The sequence below is a fragment of the Thunnus maccoyii genome, chromosome 2, assembly GCF_910596095.1.
Source record: "Thunnus maccoyii chromosome 2, fThuMac1.1, whole genome shotgun sequence".
NCBI lineage: Eukaryota > Metazoa > Chordata > Actinopteri > Scombriformes > Scombridae > Thunnus > Thunnus maccoyii.
Window position 1 is genome coordinate 32,443,911 of NC_056534.1, and position 19,737 is coordinate 32,463,647.

The 19,737-nt window shown below is 40.4% G+C and overlaps 1 protein-coding gene across 2 annotated transcripts in view; it reads left to right on the forward strand.

The window, feature by feature from the left end:
* adcy9 (adenylate cyclase 9) overlaps window positions 1–18,943 on the forward strand; it is a 37,378-nt gene extending 18,435 nt beyond the window's left edge. The window contains exons 2-11 of one of the 2 annotated variants that reach the window (XM_042390764.1): window positions 4,132–4,331; window positions 4,446–4,553; window positions 4,722–4,996; window positions 5,450–5,552; window positions 6,953–7,170; window positions 8,491–8,650; window positions 11,925–12,073; window positions 12,589–12,618; window positions 13,921–14,212; window positions 14,540–18,943. In XM_042390764.1, coding sequence (XP_042246698.1) covers window positions 4,132–4,331; window positions 4,446–4,553; window positions 4,722–4,996; window positions 5,450–5,552; window positions 6,953–7,170; window positions 8,491–8,650; window positions 11,925–12,073; window positions 12,589–12,618; window positions 13,921–14,212; window positions 14,540–15,586 — 2,582 coding nt within the window. In that variant the 3' untranslated portion in view covers window positions 15,587–18,943. The remainder of the gene's footprint in view (window positions 1–4,131; window positions 4,332–4,445; window positions 4,554–4,721; window positions 4,997–5,449; window positions 5,553–6,952; window positions 7,171–8,490; window positions 8,651–11,924; window positions 12,074–12,588; window positions 12,619–13,920; window positions 14,213–14,539) is intronic. The other variant, XM_042390771.1, reaches the window with a different exon arrangement.
* The last annotated feature ends 794 nt before the right edge of the window (window positions 18,944–19,737 follow it).

Below are 19,737 nucleotides of genomic sequence, written 5' to 3' on the forward strand. Positions count from 1 at the left end.
TTAAGTTATTGAGGATCCTTTGATGTTTTGAATTGATATATACATATTTGTTCTATGTAGAAGATTTATTCTCTGATCCAAATTATGGACCTAGTCAGACACCATTGTTATCAAATGAATACAGGCATAAGTCTCTGTTGGTAACTGTTCTACAACCAAGTCTGCAGGCTGTATACGCTACACACATATAATCAACTTTTGCAATTAGAAAATGTTATTCCAGAGTTTTTATATTCTAACGCACATCTGGTACACAGATTTTAAGTAAAAAATATAATTAAAAGAGTCCCAAGAATCTGGGGTTTATACAATTAATACAGTATATTTTCCCTGTTGGTGACATCATTTAATTTACATAATACAAAAAGGACCAGACGAATATATACCAATGGGCCCATGGAGCATGCTCACTAGAGACTTCTGCCGGCCGAGACACCTAGCTTCTGGTTTAGCACTACAGCTAACTTAACTTAAAACGATTCAATAGTGAGGCTCCTCTAGAGTTCTGAAATGTGATCGGACTGAATGGATCAAATTCTGATAGTGAAATGAGTCATTTTGTGGGGGTTGTAATGCTCAAAAAAATGTATCTGTTGATTTACAGACGTCTCTTTCACAATTTAAGTCTTTTTGGGCACAATAGCATCACGTGACTTCCTTGGGGCTTGACATCTGCATGTTCTGTTTGTGTTTTTAGCAGCTGCCATCACGACAACCATGACACATTCCCCTGAAAGTCACCAGATAACATGGTCACTGGTTAAACTGAAACGCCGGCCGGCATGCTAACCTCCGCTAGCTGTTTTAACTTCCCGCTCCTGTGTCACACACTGACAAAAACTCTGAATAACAGTAACCGCTACTAACTGAAGTTCAGAGGGTTAATCTAACTTCTTGGAAACAGAAAGGGAAAACCAAAAGATTAAAAAAAGAGGAAAACTAAAAGTGAAAATACGACAGGAGCAGCAGAGATACTAAACACAAGGTCATGTCTGGCTTCGCTCTAAATCCAGACACCACAAACGGACAAAAAAGCGTACACATACGTCGTTGGGCCCAGGGCTTGAGCCCCCGGTGAGCCTGCGCATTAAAACGGTGTTTATGCCGGTTTCTCCTGTGAGGGCCAATGCCAGGTCTGCTTAAGCTTAGTTTAAGTCCTGAGTCATGTGTTGAATTTACATGACAGTTTTTTAGGCAGACAGGAACGTGGCTGGGTTTAATCTTTTCTTCTGAAAGAAAGATGACTTCTCAAAGGGCAAATTCAGCACACTGAAGAGGAAGTGATAGCAATACAAAAGAGGAATATCAGCCCACATTCACTTGCCCATTGACCTCTTGTCCCCATCTAATGACCTGCTCACTGTGTGCGTGTCAGTCTCTGTGTGAGAGTCAGTGAGAGTGTCATATCATTCTCAGACACAGACGGACTGAAACTGGAGATCAAAAGCAAATAGAAAGAGACAGACAAGCCATCGTGAGGCAGTTCACAGAGCTGTATGCTTCACTTGTCGTACGCAAGGCCCCCGTTAACATCCATTAAGAATCTGACAGAGAACACAACTTTTGCCCAAGAGCTAATAGGCGGCTAAGAACTTTTTATGAGAGTGGATGTGTGCGTGTGTGTGTGTCTCATGAATGGCTTTTGTCACCTATTTGACAAAGGACTCAAACCCTAAGTTAGGGTTGCTGTTGGCCTAAAGGCTGAGGACATCTGCCAAGTCTACAGTGTCCCAGGGCCAACAAGACACACAGTGCTTCCAGACTCCCATGATAAGTTCAATGTTAGTTACACATTCATAACAAATTTTATTTATGCAGACAGGGAAGCAGGACAAAAAGCTGTGGTGAAACTCAGCCATACCCATTGTTTCCACTGTGGCCAAATAACCACTGGAGTATATTTTTATGTTTGCAGATTGTGGCAAATTAACCCAGTATTAATGAGACAATCATACCATGATCATTTGAGTTTTTAAGGCAGTCATACTTGTTCACTGGATTTGAAAATAAGTAACAAAGATAAAGAAATCTATAAGACTCGTGATTTGTTGTACATTTAAGATAAAAGCTAGCATGTGTTTTAGCTGTATAACCTTAATGTGATGACAGACATTGGCGGAGAGACATGATAAAACTGTTACAGAAAGGAAATGAGATATCAGCTGTAAACGATGGTGAGAGTAGGAGAACAGGAGTAACCTGTACAAGGCTTCAGCAAAGAGATGAAAGATGATTAAAACTGTAGATGCATCCAGTGAGAGGAAAGACAGACCAGCATGAGTGAATGGGCTGTGTGTGTGTGTGTGTGTGTGTGTGTGTGTGTGTGTGTGTGTGTGTGTGTGTGTGTGGGTGGGTGAGTGTTTGATTCACTAAAAATGTTGCAAATATATTGTAGTACACAAACCGATTAATGAACACACTCACTCAGCATCAGACTGACGTACGTACTTTCACGTGTGAGTCCGGAGCTCATTGCTCACACTTAGACATGCTGACACATCATCACATATTTTCTCTGCCTCTGTTGATAAAAACCCTACATATTGGGTGGCCTGAGATGTAGTCGGGTCATGAAGAGTTTCACTGAGTGGATCCTTCCTTACATTTTGGGAACATTCAATAGTTTTTCCTGTAGATCTCTTGAGTTATTCTGTTTTGCCTCCTTAGGAGATCAATTGATTGTCCATTGCAACAGGGGTGAGATTTAAGCTACTCTGGCAAAGAAGACTTGTTCTATTTACTTAAAAGCAATTCTTCATGTCACGCATCAAAGGGAACATAGCTCAAAAGTGAAATATTCTTGTGTGAGAAAGAGGCAGCATCAACTTTTCAAAGTCGGTTTCGCTTATTTGGTCTTTGTATTTAATTTGTCTTTTTATATTCATATATTTTTAAATACGTTTTGCCCAGCTCCTGGAGCTCCACTACTCCAAATCATTTCCAGACTAAACAGAAAATATATCCAGGGCACGTAGCTTGCATTGAAACTATTGTTCATAAAATGGAACTGAATGAAAGCTGCATTTTACACAGTTAGGCCTTCAGCTGTGACTGTCTTCTATACCATAAGTTTCTATAACATAAATTGCAAACATGTAATACTTTTCTATCTGCAGTGATAATCCAATAAAAAAAGTAACACTGACAAAGCTGAGCTAAGCATACATTAATAGTGTAGGGTAATGCAGTATATCACTACAGGAGGCCTTCATCTGACTCTAATGCTCTATCAGCTCTAATGCAGGAAAGGGCTGCAGCACGGTTGCCGCAAAAACACAGATGAGGAGTTGAAAATTGGCTTCAGTTTGTGCTATTGGTACAACTCCATGACTCACGTCCATGGAGCAGGGATGCCAAATGAGGGGCTCCTCTTAGAGTAAATAGTGTGGATAACAATGAAATGTAACATCAGCAATTAGTTTGAGGCAGAGAGCCCATAAAGACTCCTGGACAAGATCAGCATACACTTACTCCTCCAGTCATCACCATACTAATAAGTTCAGCACCTTTAGCTCTTTGAACAAAGAGGCTGGCTAGCCAGGTTACTGTGTGTTTGAACAGGCTGATAGCGGCTGGCTGTGGGCCACCACTCTAATCCACTGTTTGTGTATTTCCTTGTTGGCCCCACAGCAGTGTGAACATGGCCAGCGCTCTGGGCTGATGTGCAAACATAGTTGGTGAAACACCCAGTATTGCATTACTACCTGCTTGTTAGTGTGTGTGTATCAACAAAGAGTAGCTTGTGATTGGTTGATGAGAGTATGTCTGCAACTAACCAGTGTTTTAATAGTTGGAATTTCACAAAATATTAAAAATCACAAATGCACATCACTCAAAATTATCAGAGCCCAAAGTTTTTTTGTGGGATTTAATCTGATCCACAACAACAACATTTTTTTTAGCATCTTTGAAGCTATAACCAGCAATTGTTTGGCATTTGTAATTGACAATTTACTTCAATAATTAATCAGTTATCAAAGTTATAATCACTTAATATTCCTGTGTGGTGCAGTTGTTTTCTGTTTTTCCTGTCACTTTTGAGTCAAACCAAGAATATTATGAAGATTATTATGAAGGTTGTGCTCATGAAGTTCTAAACAGAAGGGCTTTTCTGTTTGTGCCTCTCCTCAGGGCTGAAAACCTACCTTATCTCAGGGAGGAAGTGGGAGCACGACGTACAGTGTGGCTGTTCTCAGCTGGGACTGCCAGATGGAGATTTTGTTGGGATCAGCCTGGCCTCCTGTCCTCAGCCCCACACCCCAGACCTCATCCCTGGGGGAGCGCAGGCTGCTGAGCCCTTGCTGCCCCACCAACCACCAGACAGGAGTGGGGTAAGTCAATCCTCTGCTATTCACTCTGTAATGTGATGTTATATCTCAAACTGCTTCTGTGTGATGTGTTTTTATTTTTCAACCACTCTTTCGGCTGTTCGTTTCTCTCTCCAGCCTCCCTGTATGCCCCGTAGTGTGGTCCTGTCTTCCGGGGCAGAGCTGGGTGATGAGGTGGCTGTGCTCAATGGCTGCCAGGAAGAGCACAAGACTAGCAGTGCCAAGGTACAACACGCACAAGTGTGCACAGTAACAGTACCAGTGTATTTGTCAACCGCTCCTTTTAAGCATGATTAATTTAAGCTACTCAATAATCATGTCCTGTGTCCCTCCATTTTTGTGTCTTTTCTCTTTGCTCTTCCTCTTCCTCTTCACCTTCTCCTCTACCTCCAGTTCATCCCAGGTCACAGCCCCAGGGCAGCCAACGGTCTTCTGAGCCCCCCACTGGAGGACCCAGTGCGAGCAAGCCAGAGCTCCCTGTGCGACATGCTCCAGGAGAAAGAGAAGAAAACTAGCACTAGTACAGGGACCGGCACCAGTCTAGGCATGGCTGGTGGCACAGGAGCAGCGGGTACGGGCATGGACCACTCCGCCCTTATGCAGCTGCGTGCCAAAAGTTTCAGAGAAAAGAGTGACGCCCACTTTGTGGATGTTATCAGGGAGGACAGGTGAGTACGGTGTTAAAGGTGGAATTCATGAACTGATGATTCCACTCAAGTAGACAGTACAATTTTGTACACATTTTAATAGACTAAAAGAACAGTTCAACACCAGTTATATGAATTATATACACTTTTCTACTAGTATCCACTGATCAATTTTAAGCTCCTTATCATGTTCAAGGTTGTAGGGCTGGGGGGTATCCCAGCATGCAGTGGGTGAAGCGTTGCCAGTCTGCAACAGAGGCAACACATATTGTTAGACAGATACATTCACGCTCACTCTCTCCGGAGTGTGGCAGGGAACGTACAGTATAAGAACACAGAGGCAAACATGCAAACTCTTAACAAAGAGGCTGCAGCAGTCTACCATACTCCATTTTTATATGATTACTTGACAACTTTAATAGCTGAGGTGACAGAATTGAGAAATCTAAAAATAAAAATCTCTGTGCTTTCTAGTCTGATGAAGGACTACTTCTTCAAGCCACCCATCAACAAGATCAGCCTCAACTTCCTAGAGAGACCTTTGGAAAAAGCCTATCGCAGTAGCTACAAGGAGGAGGTACACACACACATACACACACACTCCTACTTCTGTGTTATTATACCTTCAAGAACATTCTAATTACTTTTGATTAGCCACCTAATTTTCCTAACCTTGTGAGGAGATTTGTCAAAGAACAAGTCTCATGTGTGAAAAATATATCCCAAGGGAATTGTGGATTGACAGTCATGGATTACAGACCAACACCATTGTTATAATACATCGAGGGCTTCTGGACAGTGTGCTTTGTGTCTTTGCGTGTGTGTCTGTCTGTGCGTGCATGTACGAATGTATGTGAGTGAATTTTGGGGGAGGGGTTGCCACAACTTTTTCCTTGTATTCCCCGTTTCCCAAATTTTATGCCACATTAGTGGCAGCGCACTCACACACCCAGGACTAGTTCCAGTTGGCCTGCATTGACCTCACAGCCTTGCAGCCCCCTGCTGTTACACCAGTGTTACTACAGAGCTAGAAAAAACTCCCAACATTCAGCCTCTCAGTTCATCTCATGCAAAAATCTCTACAATATGGAGACATTGCCAATTTTTTTGTGTATTTTGTGTGGTTGTGACTTTCTGGCTAAACTGCAAAGTTAAAACTCCTGATATCATTTACACCAGAATCATTATACTTTCAAATGTTCAATTTGTTTCTATTTTAATACATTTTTCATTTTTTATATATTTTATATATATTCAAGTGTAGATAGAGAATAGCTGTGACTGTGGATACAATTGTTTTATTCTACTTCTGTATTTTTGTTGCTATATTGGGTTGTATTTGGTAAATTATTTGTTTTTAGTTTTTAATTTCGGTTTCAGTTTTATTTTTAGGTCTATATATATGTGTGGGTGTGTATTACACTTTTAAGATAGGTATTTTGTAATGCACACAATAATTCATATTTATATGAATATATGTCATACAATAATTTGAAATTACATTCAGTAAAATTTTACAAAGTACACTAGTTTTTTGTTTATGTGTGCATAAACATAGAGGCATTTACAATATAAATAGGTATATAAGTTCTATTTACTTGTAAACAACATTATTTGCCCTATTTTAGTTTTTTGTTTCATTTTTAGACGTTGTTTTATACACCCACCTTTTTATCAGTTTACTGTATTAAACTTTATAATCACTGCCTACCTTTCAAACAAGCTCAACAGAATTATGTTTTGGGGGTTTGTTGATTGTTTATGCCTGCCTTTTTCTGTTTATAGTGCATTGGACATTCATAATATTCTATATTTTATAGATGAACAAAATGAAAAAATGAATTAAGCCTTTATAGAAACTGTATTTATCTCTCTAAGCACAGAAATAATAGTAAAACATGTATGTATGTGCATTGTAAGGTGCAGAGATGGTTTCAGAGAAAATTCAGCTACTGCTTCATCACTCTTCCCCTTCAGGTGAAAAACGAGGTCCAGGTGCAGACCTTTGCAAGCTCCACCTTCAGCTCCTTCCTGGATGTTCTACTCAGCTGTTTTGTCTTCCTGGCCCTGACCCTGGCCTGCTTCCTTCCACCTCTGGTGAGCCCGGCCACCGTGGGCCCTCCAGCTCCCGCTGCTCTGGCCCTGGCCCCCCTGGCTGGCCTGTTGGAGCTGGCCTCCCTGGTGCTCTCCATACGGTGAGGATCCTTAGGCAGATGACATGCAGATGGACTGAGTGTTTGAGGATGTGTATGTGGGAGTGGGCGCATATGTTTGGTAGCAAAAGAGATTTGACCAATATGGGTTTTAAGGACAATTAAAACATATTTATATAACATACTCATTGTCTCAAACTTTGACCGTTTTTATGTAACAAAATGACAAGGACTCAATGTTTTCCCCAGATTTATTTTTTCCTGGCAGGATAGAAAAGCCTCTAAAATGTCATTTAGGTTGTTGTTAGTGCTGTGCCATCAGAGCCCAAGAATATGCAAGTGTTTGTTCCAAATTGGCTGCTGTAGTGTTTAGTGGGAATAAAAGCCTGTATCTCTTGCGCCTCAGTGGCACAGTATTCAAAACCACTGATAGACCATCATGTAGCATTACAACTCTCCACTGAAACCAACACAAATTATTTTATGTGTTGGTTGGCTCCCTCACCACAATAGATTAATTTCCCTGGTCAGATACAACTGGCTCATGTCCAGTTTTGTGAAAGACCAGTATTGGCTCAGAAATTGGCACAATGATATACTGGTAGCAGGTATAGTTCCAAACCAAAGCCTGAGGAAGCTCTTACAGATCGAAATGTTGCCTCAAAAAAAGAGAATAAAATGATCTATTGTTAGCTTAACAGTGTGCAGACCTCACTCTTTTGTACCCTGCAATGAAAAAAATTGCACCTGAATGATTTGCCTGGATGTGTCATTCCAAATCTAAAAATCCCCTTTCTGCTGGGAGTTTCCAGTATTCAGTAAGTGCTAAAGATGTGTTTTTCTATGTGTGTGCATGCGTTTCAGTGGAGAGTATTTCAAAGTGAATTAATTTTCACTTAGTGCAATGTGTAAATGGGCAATAAATCTTCATCTTCTAGCTGGGAATTGGACAGCGTAGTTGTGTTTTAATAATGTGTCTTAATTAAATACTGACGAAGAGTCTGCTTTAGTTTTTTCCTCTGACTGAGTAGGAAGAGGACTGTGGGTGGAGTGAGAATAATAGGTGGAAAGAAAATATGTTTTTCTTTACTCTGTTTTCTGTATATGTTCTATTTTTAAGCCTTTTCATTTATTTTTTAAATTATATTTATTTTTAAGTCTTTGTTGATTCTCAGTCTGACTCAGATCATGAGTTAAAGAATGGAATGATATTGATCTCCTCTCCTCTCCTTTCCTCTCCTCTCCTCTCCTCTCCTCTCCTCTCCTCTCCTCTCCTCTCCTCCCCCCTCATCTATCCTCTCCTCTCCTCTCCTCTCCTCTCCTCTCCTCTCCTCTCCTCTCCTCTCCTCTCCTCTCCTGCAGTATGGCCTTCTACCTGGATGAGGTAATGAACTGTACCCGCTCCCTGCTCCTGGTGGTCTCTGGCTGGGTCCCCCGTCATGTGATTGGGGCCGTGTTGGTGTCCCTCCCTGCCATCTCCGTCTTGTCCCACCTCACCGTCAGCGTTCACCTGCCTCTCCAGGTAAACCTGGGTTGGTGGGTGGTTGTGGGGGGGGGGGGTAAAAGCTGGAAAGCACTGTGTGGGTGAATGAATACAAGGGAAAGATTGTGCTGTAAGTGGGCATCACTGTCTAGAAATCCTCCTCTGGACAATTAGCCTTCATATCACACTGACTGCAGCTTGGTTGATGACTGGTTTGGTGTCTTATGCAGTCCTGAAACAATTAGTCAAACATTAGATTAGTCAATTAGGAGAATTATCAATAATTATAGGAATATTTTAATTTTTGAATAAAAATATCAAATGAATGAAGGAATCTCTGCATCAGCTGAAACTGGCACCTCAACAGACAACCGAGGCAGGATCTGATGAGTGATGAGACATCTGCTATAATTGTAATAGGAGTCTTTTAATAAGGTACAGCAACTACCATTTGGACATAAAGCCTGTTTTCATCAAAGTCAAAAGCTCCTACTATAACCATGTGCTCTGGGTCTCATCATTCCTGCTTCCTAAAAATATCAAACACACCACAAATTGAATCATTTGGGGGCTTTTTTTGGCTGGTGATCAGTTAAAGACACACCACCAGTAGTAGTACTGCGACTGATTTAACTTCTGCTGCCACTTTCGGTACAACTACGCTACCTCTCCTGTTATGGGAACTTGTGCCAACTGTGGTAGTGGTAGGACTTGTGATTTCCAAGCTATAATGGTTTGCCATCATTGATATCTCTAAGCCAAAGTAAGCAGAGAAGAGTTGGGTGGGTTGAAACTTTGCTCATGGTGGTCTGAAGCCAGAGATCCTCGGAGACCAGCAGAGCTGTTAGCTGGCATTAGTACTGATAGGAACTGTAGAAGGAAAACAGCTAGGAGGCTTCAGGAGGCTTCGCCTGTGGACCTTGGCACCAGAAATGTTGACATTTCTTCTTTTCTGAATTCTGTATGTGAGAAGATTGAGAGCGGCTATACTTTGCAGCGCTTTTGTGCTGTTTTGAGTCAAGGCCACATCTAGCTCTGTAAAAGTTTGACTCTCCCCCTCCAGCACTGAGCCAACGGCTGCTCGCAAGATGTGTGCAGTGTTTTGATATCTTGTTTTTCAAGGATTTTCAACACCCAATTTCTCCCCCACCCGTCTCCCCTCTGTGTCTCCCCTCCACTCTCTCCATCTCTTCGGGGCTTGAAGATCAAAGTGGTAGTCTCAGGGAGAGTTGTTAATTAGATATGCAGTTTTCTGGACTTTAATGCCTTTGAAGATATTAAGACCCAATAACAGTGCTTAGAAGGGGACATGACTGGGAGCGAGGGAGGACATGTGTAGGAGTGAGAGGGGAAAAGATGTTATCCTGTCAATGTAATCATTAATAACCTACGAATGTCCCCAAATGACTACTGCTGTCTGCATGTGCGTTTGCTTGATCCATGCATATGTTTGAGAGCCCAAATTAACGTTTTTACATCACATATATCTCAGAATTAAGGTATTTCCTCCCATTCGTGAACCTTAAATTTTTTTTCCCCTGCATTTGTTTTATGAAGATTATATTTTGCAAGGGAGTGTGGTCTTTATTCCACAGTTGGTTTAGATCGCATTTCACTTCCAAATGTTGGATAACAGATAAACTGCACACTAAGAAAAGGCATTGCAAAAGTGGGCAAGAAAGCACTAATTAAAGATATTTATCTTCAGTGTAACTAGTGTTAGAATCAGTAACAAAACTGAACACAAAAGTAAAGCTGTTGGTAAAAACATATGGTACAATGAAATCATAATCAGAATGAGAGTTAGTCAAAAACTAAGATGAAACATGTCTTTTAACGCTAGTATTATGTTATCCTGGGTTGTTGATTCTATGATGCTAAACCACAGTGGCCAAGGTTAAAAACATTCAGGTCAAGTCAAGACATGACCACCAAGACCACGAAGGCCCTGAACAACAACATAAAACATAAAATAATTCACTAAAATTTAGCTCAGTACTGATTAATGTATTTTTGATAATACTTTTCATTTTATTAGATGATTAGATGATGAACATTTATTTTGTTATTACTGCTTTTTATGGCCTCTTCTGCTCCATAATATAATATTTCATTCAATTCAGTATTTCATCCATAATATTTCTGGTTAATCTCAAGTTTGAATAGTTTAAGTTAAAATGTGGAAAAATTAAGTATTCCTAGAAACTGACTGATACATTTAGTAAAACCCTACTTTGAAGTTGGTTCTTCAGAGTTTATGATCAGCTGTGTGCCTTAAGAAGAACACAGTCTTCATAAAACATCCACATTTTAATCATCTTTAATCCCTCTCAAAAAATCCTTCTGATGATACAAAAGAAAAAAAAACTGAAACTTAAATGGAAACAAAAACTAAAAGTGTAAATATACTCATGTAAGTAACTAAAATGAAAGTGGAATCAAAACTTGAGATTCAAAGCCTGAAAATAAAAGTAAAAGTAATTTGAAAACTACATGTGCCTTGCTTGTAACATAGCTAGTTGTTACAGTAACATTGTGTGATATTGTTAGCACCACTAGCTAGTGAAGCACAGAGGAAAAGTCATTGAGAAATGCAGAAACATTTGCAGTGGAATAAAGGGAGATGTTCCCTGAATTGACAACTAGAACTCATCGAATTTCCAGAAGGTGTTTTAAAATTTTATTAGAGGTAAAGATATTGTAGGAAAAGGTGAACATGATATAGCTGCCAAAGGCTGCCAAAGGTTACATTCAAAGAAGTCTGCAGTGGCATGGAAAGTAATTTTATGTGTTTGTTCGATAGTCATTGTTGACAGCACGCGCTCATTTTACAGCTGAAGTTGTAACAGTGTATCAGTATTACTTTACTCACACAGCACGATGCTCACAAATATGCTCGCCACTACCTATTAGACATGTGCAGAGAGCCCAGTATTTGTATTTGTATCTGTATTTGTCGAGGCAGCAAAATTATTTGTATTTGTATTCAAATAAAAGTGGAGAGAGACCTGCTGATAGACTTAACAGCGGAGCAGAGGAGAGAGACCTGAGATGTTTTTTTTTCTTCCTGAAAACAAATAATTTTTAAAATATTTGTATGAAACAAATATTAATGTATTATTTGTGCTTTACCGCATTAAGTATTTGTATTTGAGCACACCCTTACTACCTATCAAGCAGTTTTCTTGGGTCTTTATTCCATTGGACCTGATGAGCTGAATTGCATTTTGTTTGTTATGTTTTGCTCTTACAGTATATTAATCATGTTCTGCGTTGGTTTAAATCACTTCAAACACTAAATCCTTTCCTCCAGGTGACCATGTTCTTGTGCTGTGCCACCATCCTCGCCATCATTCAGTATTGTAACTTCTGTCAGCTGAGTTTTTGGATGCGCTCAGTCCTAGCCACAGCTACAGGGGTCGCCCTGCTGCTGCTGCTGTACAGCCCCTTGCACAGGTACAGGTGAGCGTTTGTTATCTGCAGACATGCATAAATACCAAATGTAAATATACAGTGCAGAGATACACATGCAGGAGCAAACAAACACTCATACACATGTGTATTTACAAGACACACACCAACACATAGGCAAGTTATTCTATCCACAACATCTTCTTAATATAACATTTGACATTTTGATTATAAGATTCTTAATCCAGACTGAGCTCAACTGAGTTTGCACCATTTAGTATGCAAGACCTGATCATCATGCAGTACTACAAAATCCTCATTTTATTTTCCCATATACAGTGTTCTACCTTAGATCTACACCAAATATTAATTCATCATAAATACAAGCATGGATTCATAATTCTGCATTAACTCCATCTTCCTGTTTTTCAGCCAGCAAAGACAATTTAATCTGCTCTGTGTCATCTGTGTCTGTTCATGCGTGTACATTTGTGTCTGCGTGTGTCTGTGCATGTGTGTACATGACCAGTTTCTACTCCTGACTGACACCATATCGTCTCTTTCAGCTCCGGTAATAACAGCTTGCCAGTTCATGGGTGAGTGTCTCCGTGGGAACAGAGGGGTTTGATGGATGAGTGACATTTGAAGGGTCAACAGGAGCAACGGCTCCCTTTTATATTTGTCATAACTACAGCTCTCTCTGGCTTTTACTCAATCTCATGCTTTCTGGCTCTTTATTGTCCTATCCTTCTCTTTCTCTTTCTCTTTCTCTTCCTCTTCCTCTTCCTCTGTCTCTCTGTAAGTGTGCACCAGTAGTAATGGCTGCTAAATGTCACTAGCGGTGGAAATGACTCATACTGCGCAGCCTGTGCTGGCTTGAATTGTGTTTTAGAGCCACAAGTCAGTTAACTACTCTACCGCACTACTCTCCTTCCTTAGTCAGTTAACATTTTGATTTGCTGATCCTTCTCAGGGTTATACAACACCTGACAACAGGTGCAATCAGCTGTTTATACTTCCCGATTGTCAATTTATTTTATTGGTATCAAAAGAATTCAAAAAACATACTGAGACAGCCACATTCTCCATGAAATGTTTTCCATTCAGAGATGGATCAGTGAGGCCACATCCTCAGTTCCTAGAGTTTATGACACGGTCCACACACCGATACAGTACGTACTCCATACTCTTGGAATGTAGCTGTGTTAAAATGATAAAAAGCCATACTTGAGCACACTGTTATTTTACTTATGAGCCAACATTTCATATATTCATCAGTTTTGTCAGCTCCTCTATTTATTCAGCAGTTTGTGGGTTTTTAAGGACCCCAAAAACCCCTCAAACATTCTAACACTGAATGTGATGACTCTATATGTACACCTTTGCTAATTGCAAATACTAAAGTAATTGGCCATATTTAGATTTTTTCAAAGTTCAGATCAGGAATTGATTGTTAACATGTTCCATCATTTACCAGAATGCTTTTTGACAACCACCCCAGAGATGAGGGATAGACATGTTGTTTTCAGTTAAAAATGGACATAATTATAAGGCGTGTAAAGTGTAGCTAGGTAGTCAATTATTTTTGAACATCAGATGTGATGTATTGAGGCCAGTTGAGAAACTGTAAAATTGTGGGTCTAGAAATATGCCCTTGATCATTGAATTTGAGTCGCTGACCCCAAAAACCTGCTATGAAACTTAATCAAGGCTGCACTGGAAATATGTTATGATGTAATTTCATCTACATTTACATGGTTTTTAGCTGTTTTTTTTTTTTAAATGTGTCAGGTGTTATGTGGTGGATTCTCATTCCATCTTTCTCCTTTTAATCCTGTTCATCATTTACCTGTTTTGCTTCACCTGCTTCACATTTCTCCTCTCATTTTCTCCCTCAGACTGAACCTCTCCACATCAAGTGATGTCGGCTCAGCGTTTACCACTCCAGAATCAGGCCCTGATCCTCCCCCGCGACCTCTTGACCTTCTGGTCCCAGAGGCTGTCCTGGCCTTCTTTCTTCTTCTTCTCCTCGTCTGGTTCCTCAACCGTGAGTTTGAGGTCAGCTACCGTCTCCATTACCACGGCAACGTGGAGGCTGACAAGCACCGCTCCAAGATCCAGACGATGCGTGACCAGGCTGAGTGGTTACTGGGCAACATCATCCCCATCCATGTCGCTGACCAGCTCAAGGTTTTTGTTGCTGTTGAATCTAAAATATCAGACTTATCATAATTAGGAAGCTTATCCAAACGATGATTAATATATATACTTTTTTCATGTATTATAATCCAGAACGTTTTTAAGAATTTTTTTAAGGAAATCCAATTCAACCAATTACATTCCTAGTGCTTTTTTTCTTGAATGAAGGAGATGAAAGATGAGTCTTTATCATCACTCGATACAACCATCTAGTTTTGATGAGAAAGCAGAAAATAATTGTCATATATATTGAACACATTTCTCTTGTAATATGAGCTTATTGTAACGCATGTCATCTGTGTCTCATTGTTTCCTCAGGTGACCCAGAGCTACTCCAAAAACCACGACAGTGTGGGTGTGATTTTTGCGAGTATTGTAAACTTCAGTGAGTTCTATGAAGAGAGCTATGAGGGTGGAAAAGAGTGCTACCGTGTCCTCAATGAGCTTATTGGAGACTTTGATGAGCTCCTTCGCAAACCTGAATTCAAAAGCGTGGAAAAAATCAAAACAATCGGTGCCACCTACATGGCGGCGTCAGGACTGAATGTCCGGCAGCTGGCTGAGAACGATGATGACTCTCCACACGCTCACCTGAGGGCACTTTTCAACTTTGCCCTGGAGATGATGGGCGTCCTGGACGACTTCAACAAAAACATGCTGGGTTTTGGTTTTAAGCTTCGCATTGGATTTAACCACGGGCCACTGACAGCGGGGGTGATTGGCACTACTAAGCTGCTCTATGACATCTGGGGAGACACGGTCAACATTGCCAGCCGCATGGACTCCACCGGTGTGGAGTGTCGGGTGCAGGTGAGCGAGGAGAGCCACGCTGTGCTCAGTGCCATGGGCTTAGAGTTTGACTATAGAGGTACCGTGAATGTTAAGGGCAAAGGTCAAATGAGGACCTTTCTGTACCCCAAAAGTGGGGAAAGTATATGCCAAGATCGAGCGGAGTTGAGCATCGGAGTCGGACCCTCGACTGTGGCATCGCCGACAAAGACTTCAGAACCTGTTGCCCAGGCAGCAGCTCTTCTTCCCTCCTCTTCCAATCCTCCTTCCTCCTCTCTTTCCACACTCCCTCCTCAACCAAAAAGCGCTGTAAGGCCTTCAGAAGCAGGGCCTGAGCCTGTCCCAGCTAAGTCCACAGAGGTGAGGGAGGAAGGATATAGGGACGCTTCGCACCTCTCTGGGCAGTCCTCTGCCACAGACCTTCACCTCCCCTCCCGCTCTGAACTAGGCCCAGAACCTAGTGCTGCACAAGCGCCCCCCCAGGTGCAGCCCGCTCCTCTCGCACTTCAAGAGGAGGAGGATGAAGAGGCCGACGAGCTAACGAAACTCAACGAGGAGTTTTATGCTCGTCTCTGATCCATCCTTTCCCCTTCCCCTGTCTTTTATCCTCCTGCTGCCCCCAGCTGCTGTCTCTCCAGGACTGTTTTGCAGGTGTGGGCAGGATGTCCCTTCCTTTAGGCAAGTGTCTTTGGCATGGATGAAGAAGAGGGAGTTAGTCATTATAACACATACAGTGTCTATAAAAATGGCTACTAACTTCTTTCATGGGGATGTTGCCTGAGTGCTGGGGTGGGTTGAACCTGTGTTGAGCACAGCAGTACTTAGGGGAGAAGGCTGACAGGGATGAGAGGGAAAGGAAGTTATGTTCGTGTTATTGTTGATGATTTTTCTTATTCGTTTTTGTTATTAAGTGCCTTCAGGACTAGAACAGTGAACGAACAAATATGAATACTGAACAAAGTTTTAACAATCATTGCATGGGTTTTTCCCCATAACATGTAGACTGCGGAACATGCTGTGGTTTCTTACTCCATGCTTTTATCTTCAATGCAAGTATTTCTTTTTAAAAAAAATCATTATTATTGTGCCATATCATTTGTTTTAACTTGATCAAAGTCTTGACCTTACTTAAGGGAAAATCATTTGCAATTCTATATAAGTGCCAGTGCAGCGTGATAGGCTGAGCAGGGAACTATGGGAAGAATGAGGGAATCACATGAAGCAGTGTTAATTTATGTATTCTGCTTTGACACGAGGGCTTAATACAGTATTCATTTGTGCTAACGTCTCAGTTAAAAGGGGGCGTGCTACAAAGCAGGCTGCATAGATTTTAGTTTGTGTAGCAGCTAAATGCACATTTAAGCACAGGTCTTGCACAGTGTTTTCTAGACCACTTGTATTTGGTAGTTATTTACCGTGAGATAGCTTTTAAGAGTTTAAACGGAATTCCTGTCTGTCACAACAAGTACAATCAAAAGCACAAAATCAAATCAGATAAGGGAATAAAAAAGAAAATGGAAGAAGGTGGTTTTAAAAAGTGAGATCTTCACAAAAGCAGGAAGGCACTTTAAATAGAATTAAAGTGATACTGTGGCCCAAAAACTGTCTCATGAGTATGAAACACTCACCCCTGTTGACCTGAAAGGTGGCTATAAAAAGGTTAAGGTTAGTTTCAACTGTGATTAGATCAAAGTGATGCTTGGTTCCAAGGAAACTTCTCAAACCGGCCCTGCAGCATAGTTGCACCAAAGTACGACTAAATACAACAGTCTCAATTCTCAACCACAAACTTTTTTAAAGCCGTCTTTTCAAGCCAAGGTCAGAGTTTGATATTCAGAACGTTTTGGGTGGAGTATTACTTTAAGTGGGACTGTGAGGGACAATCACTGTGTAGTTCTTGATTAGATGAAAGGGTGGTCCACATTGCTGTCGGTTAAAGTGTCAAATCATAGATCAGCTACAGTACTGTGTGTAAAACCTCAGACTCACATTTTGTGACGTTCCATTCGTTGCCTTCACTGCCAGAAGAAAAAACAAACACTTGTCAGTCCATCACTATATATTTATTCAGTAGTTAAGTATTGTCTGCCTTTAGCTGTGTGATTTGCTGTTGAAGGGGTGGGACTTTTAACTTTATCCCGTCACAGCCTCTATATTGAGGGGGCCCTCTACTGTATCAATATACTTAAATTGTGCCACTTTAATTGAGTGATCTATAGGTGCAGTGCAACCTAAACTAGCTGATTGTTTTGTGGTGCCTAAAAAGTATGACTGTATTTTTGAGTATTTTGGTTTTCAGAAAGTTTTGTATCATGCTGTTGTCATAATGAGGATAGATGATTGTATGTTTGAGGAAATTATGCTCGTTATGCAGGTTTTGCTGCATTTTTTTTGGACAAATTCCATCTATTTTTTTTTTTTTTATTTGTCATTAACTGGTTGCCTCGAATAGTGTGGTGGTGTACCTATTGAATAATGGTCACCTATGTAGTTCTCTTTGCTCTTTACTCACTACATGCTTTGTCTTGACTCCTGAAAGCACTTGTTTCCTCCTTACACTTTGTGTGCGTATGTGTGTATGAGTGTGAGAAAGTCAATAACACAGATAAGATCACCGTAATGTGATGCAAAAAGAAATCAATCAACTACATGGCCACTGATAGCAGTTAGTTTAGCTATAGCTGCCTTCACCTGTAGAGAGGAATTACATACACAAAGCTACATTCTTTGAAATGGGAAGAAAAAAAGACGAAGAGGTTGGAATCTGTACAGTTATCCTGCAAAAAACATATCATCACTACATATTTTAGAGACGTCTTACCTTGCTATGGCCGCACACAGAAACAGAAATGACAAGAAAATGGAGGAACCATCTCTATTTATGTAGCCGTCTCCATCTGTAGCATTAAAAAATCTCTCTGTTTTACCTCTGCCATTGTGCACTCCAAACATACACAACCAGTGCCTTCTGAATTAGGAACATTTTTAATCAGTGTGTGGTTATTTGTATCAAATAATCGCTATAGCACTTGTAGTATACATACAATCAAAATCCAAAGAGGTTTCTCCAGAAGCTGTCGCTCTAGATTGACACACAAAAAAAAAAGCTACACAAGATCTGCTTTGTTGGTTAAAGTCTTCTTCATTGGTTTTAAAATACTTTCTATCAGGCTTTAATCTTACTGTTGTACTCTCAACACGCTCACGTTTTCCAAACCTAGTAAGCTGTAGCACACACACACACACACACAAACACACACACACACAAAAAAAACAGATGACAATACCAGGTATCAATTTTTAAGGGGAGTTCCTGTTTTTTTCCCCCCACATTTTCCAGATCACTCCTCTGCCTTACATAGTTAGATCATCTGTGATTTTCAGGCCATGTCGTCCTGGCTATAGCGAGCAGCAGCAGGATAAAAAAAAAAAAATCCATAGTAAATGTGAGGTGTGAGATTACACAGGTTGATGGGCACACCATCTCTCCAATAGCGCACATCTGTACACACGTATAAATAAAACTAAATATTAAAGTGAACACTGCCGACTCTGTGATCTGTGATGAAGACGGGGGAGAAGTATGTGTGGTGTTTTTTTTTTGAACGAATGAGAGGTTTTCTTCTTTGTTAGACACACTACATTTTTAGTTTGATTCTGCACCGTACTATCACTCTTAAATGTCATTTCAATATCATACTTTCTACAATTATGTTGAGCATTAAGCATGTATTACATGACTCTGCAAGTAATGCAACACGTGGGATTCTTCAAATCACTAGGCTTTGCTCATTTAAGGATTTTGTCCTTTTCTGACAGTGTATTGATAGATGATGTGTGTATTACAAGATTTTGTTTTTGCAGAGGGAAAAGAAGTGGCCCTACAAGTCCAGCGCTCCAGTTAAGAAAATACAGTCAAACCCCCCCCCCCCCCCCAAAAAAAAACAGCTAAGTGCATTGAGCAGACGTTGAAGGGATTAAATCATCCCTGTTCTACATCCTTGTAGAAATGTGATTCTGCTTTGTGACAGAAGAATGAGGGACAAGCATAAAGGAATAAAGTGTTTTATTAGCACTTGTTAAAGTCATTGCAGTGTGGAATAGCACTGCCTAATCAGTCATTTAAATGGTGTTAACTCCATCTTTTCATTATAAATTTGAAAATAAATTCAACCCATATGTGTTTTTAATTACACTGGGACAAAAAATTAGACAGAATTGTTTGATTTAAAAATCTTTGTGTATTTGTTTTATGTTCATGAATGAAATGTATTATGTATGTTTTGTGCACATTACCCATGTATCATTTATCAACACATGATCGTAATCTGTACACATTTGCACAAAGCACTCAGTGTTTGTACATATGCAGTTATTTTATGTCACATATGATTTTTTTTTATACATGTGCATGTGTCAGATTTTGCCAGAAAACAATGAAAAAGAGACATGTACTATCAAATTGATTCATTGTGTGTCTATTTGAGTAAGTGTGAGTGTTATGATTTTATTACCCTTTTTTTTCCAGTATGATTGAAATAAATCTCAAAGCAGAAAAATAGTTGAGTGCACTGTGAAGTATAAAGTAAGATGGGTTCTTGTCAAACCATACACTATACGCACATTGCAGGTGGGTTTTTAGAAAGGCTTACCAATGTCCACGTTGTTCCAACACTGTCAGCAGGGTGGAGATCTTTATGATCTGACTAATATGTGGCCATAGTGTG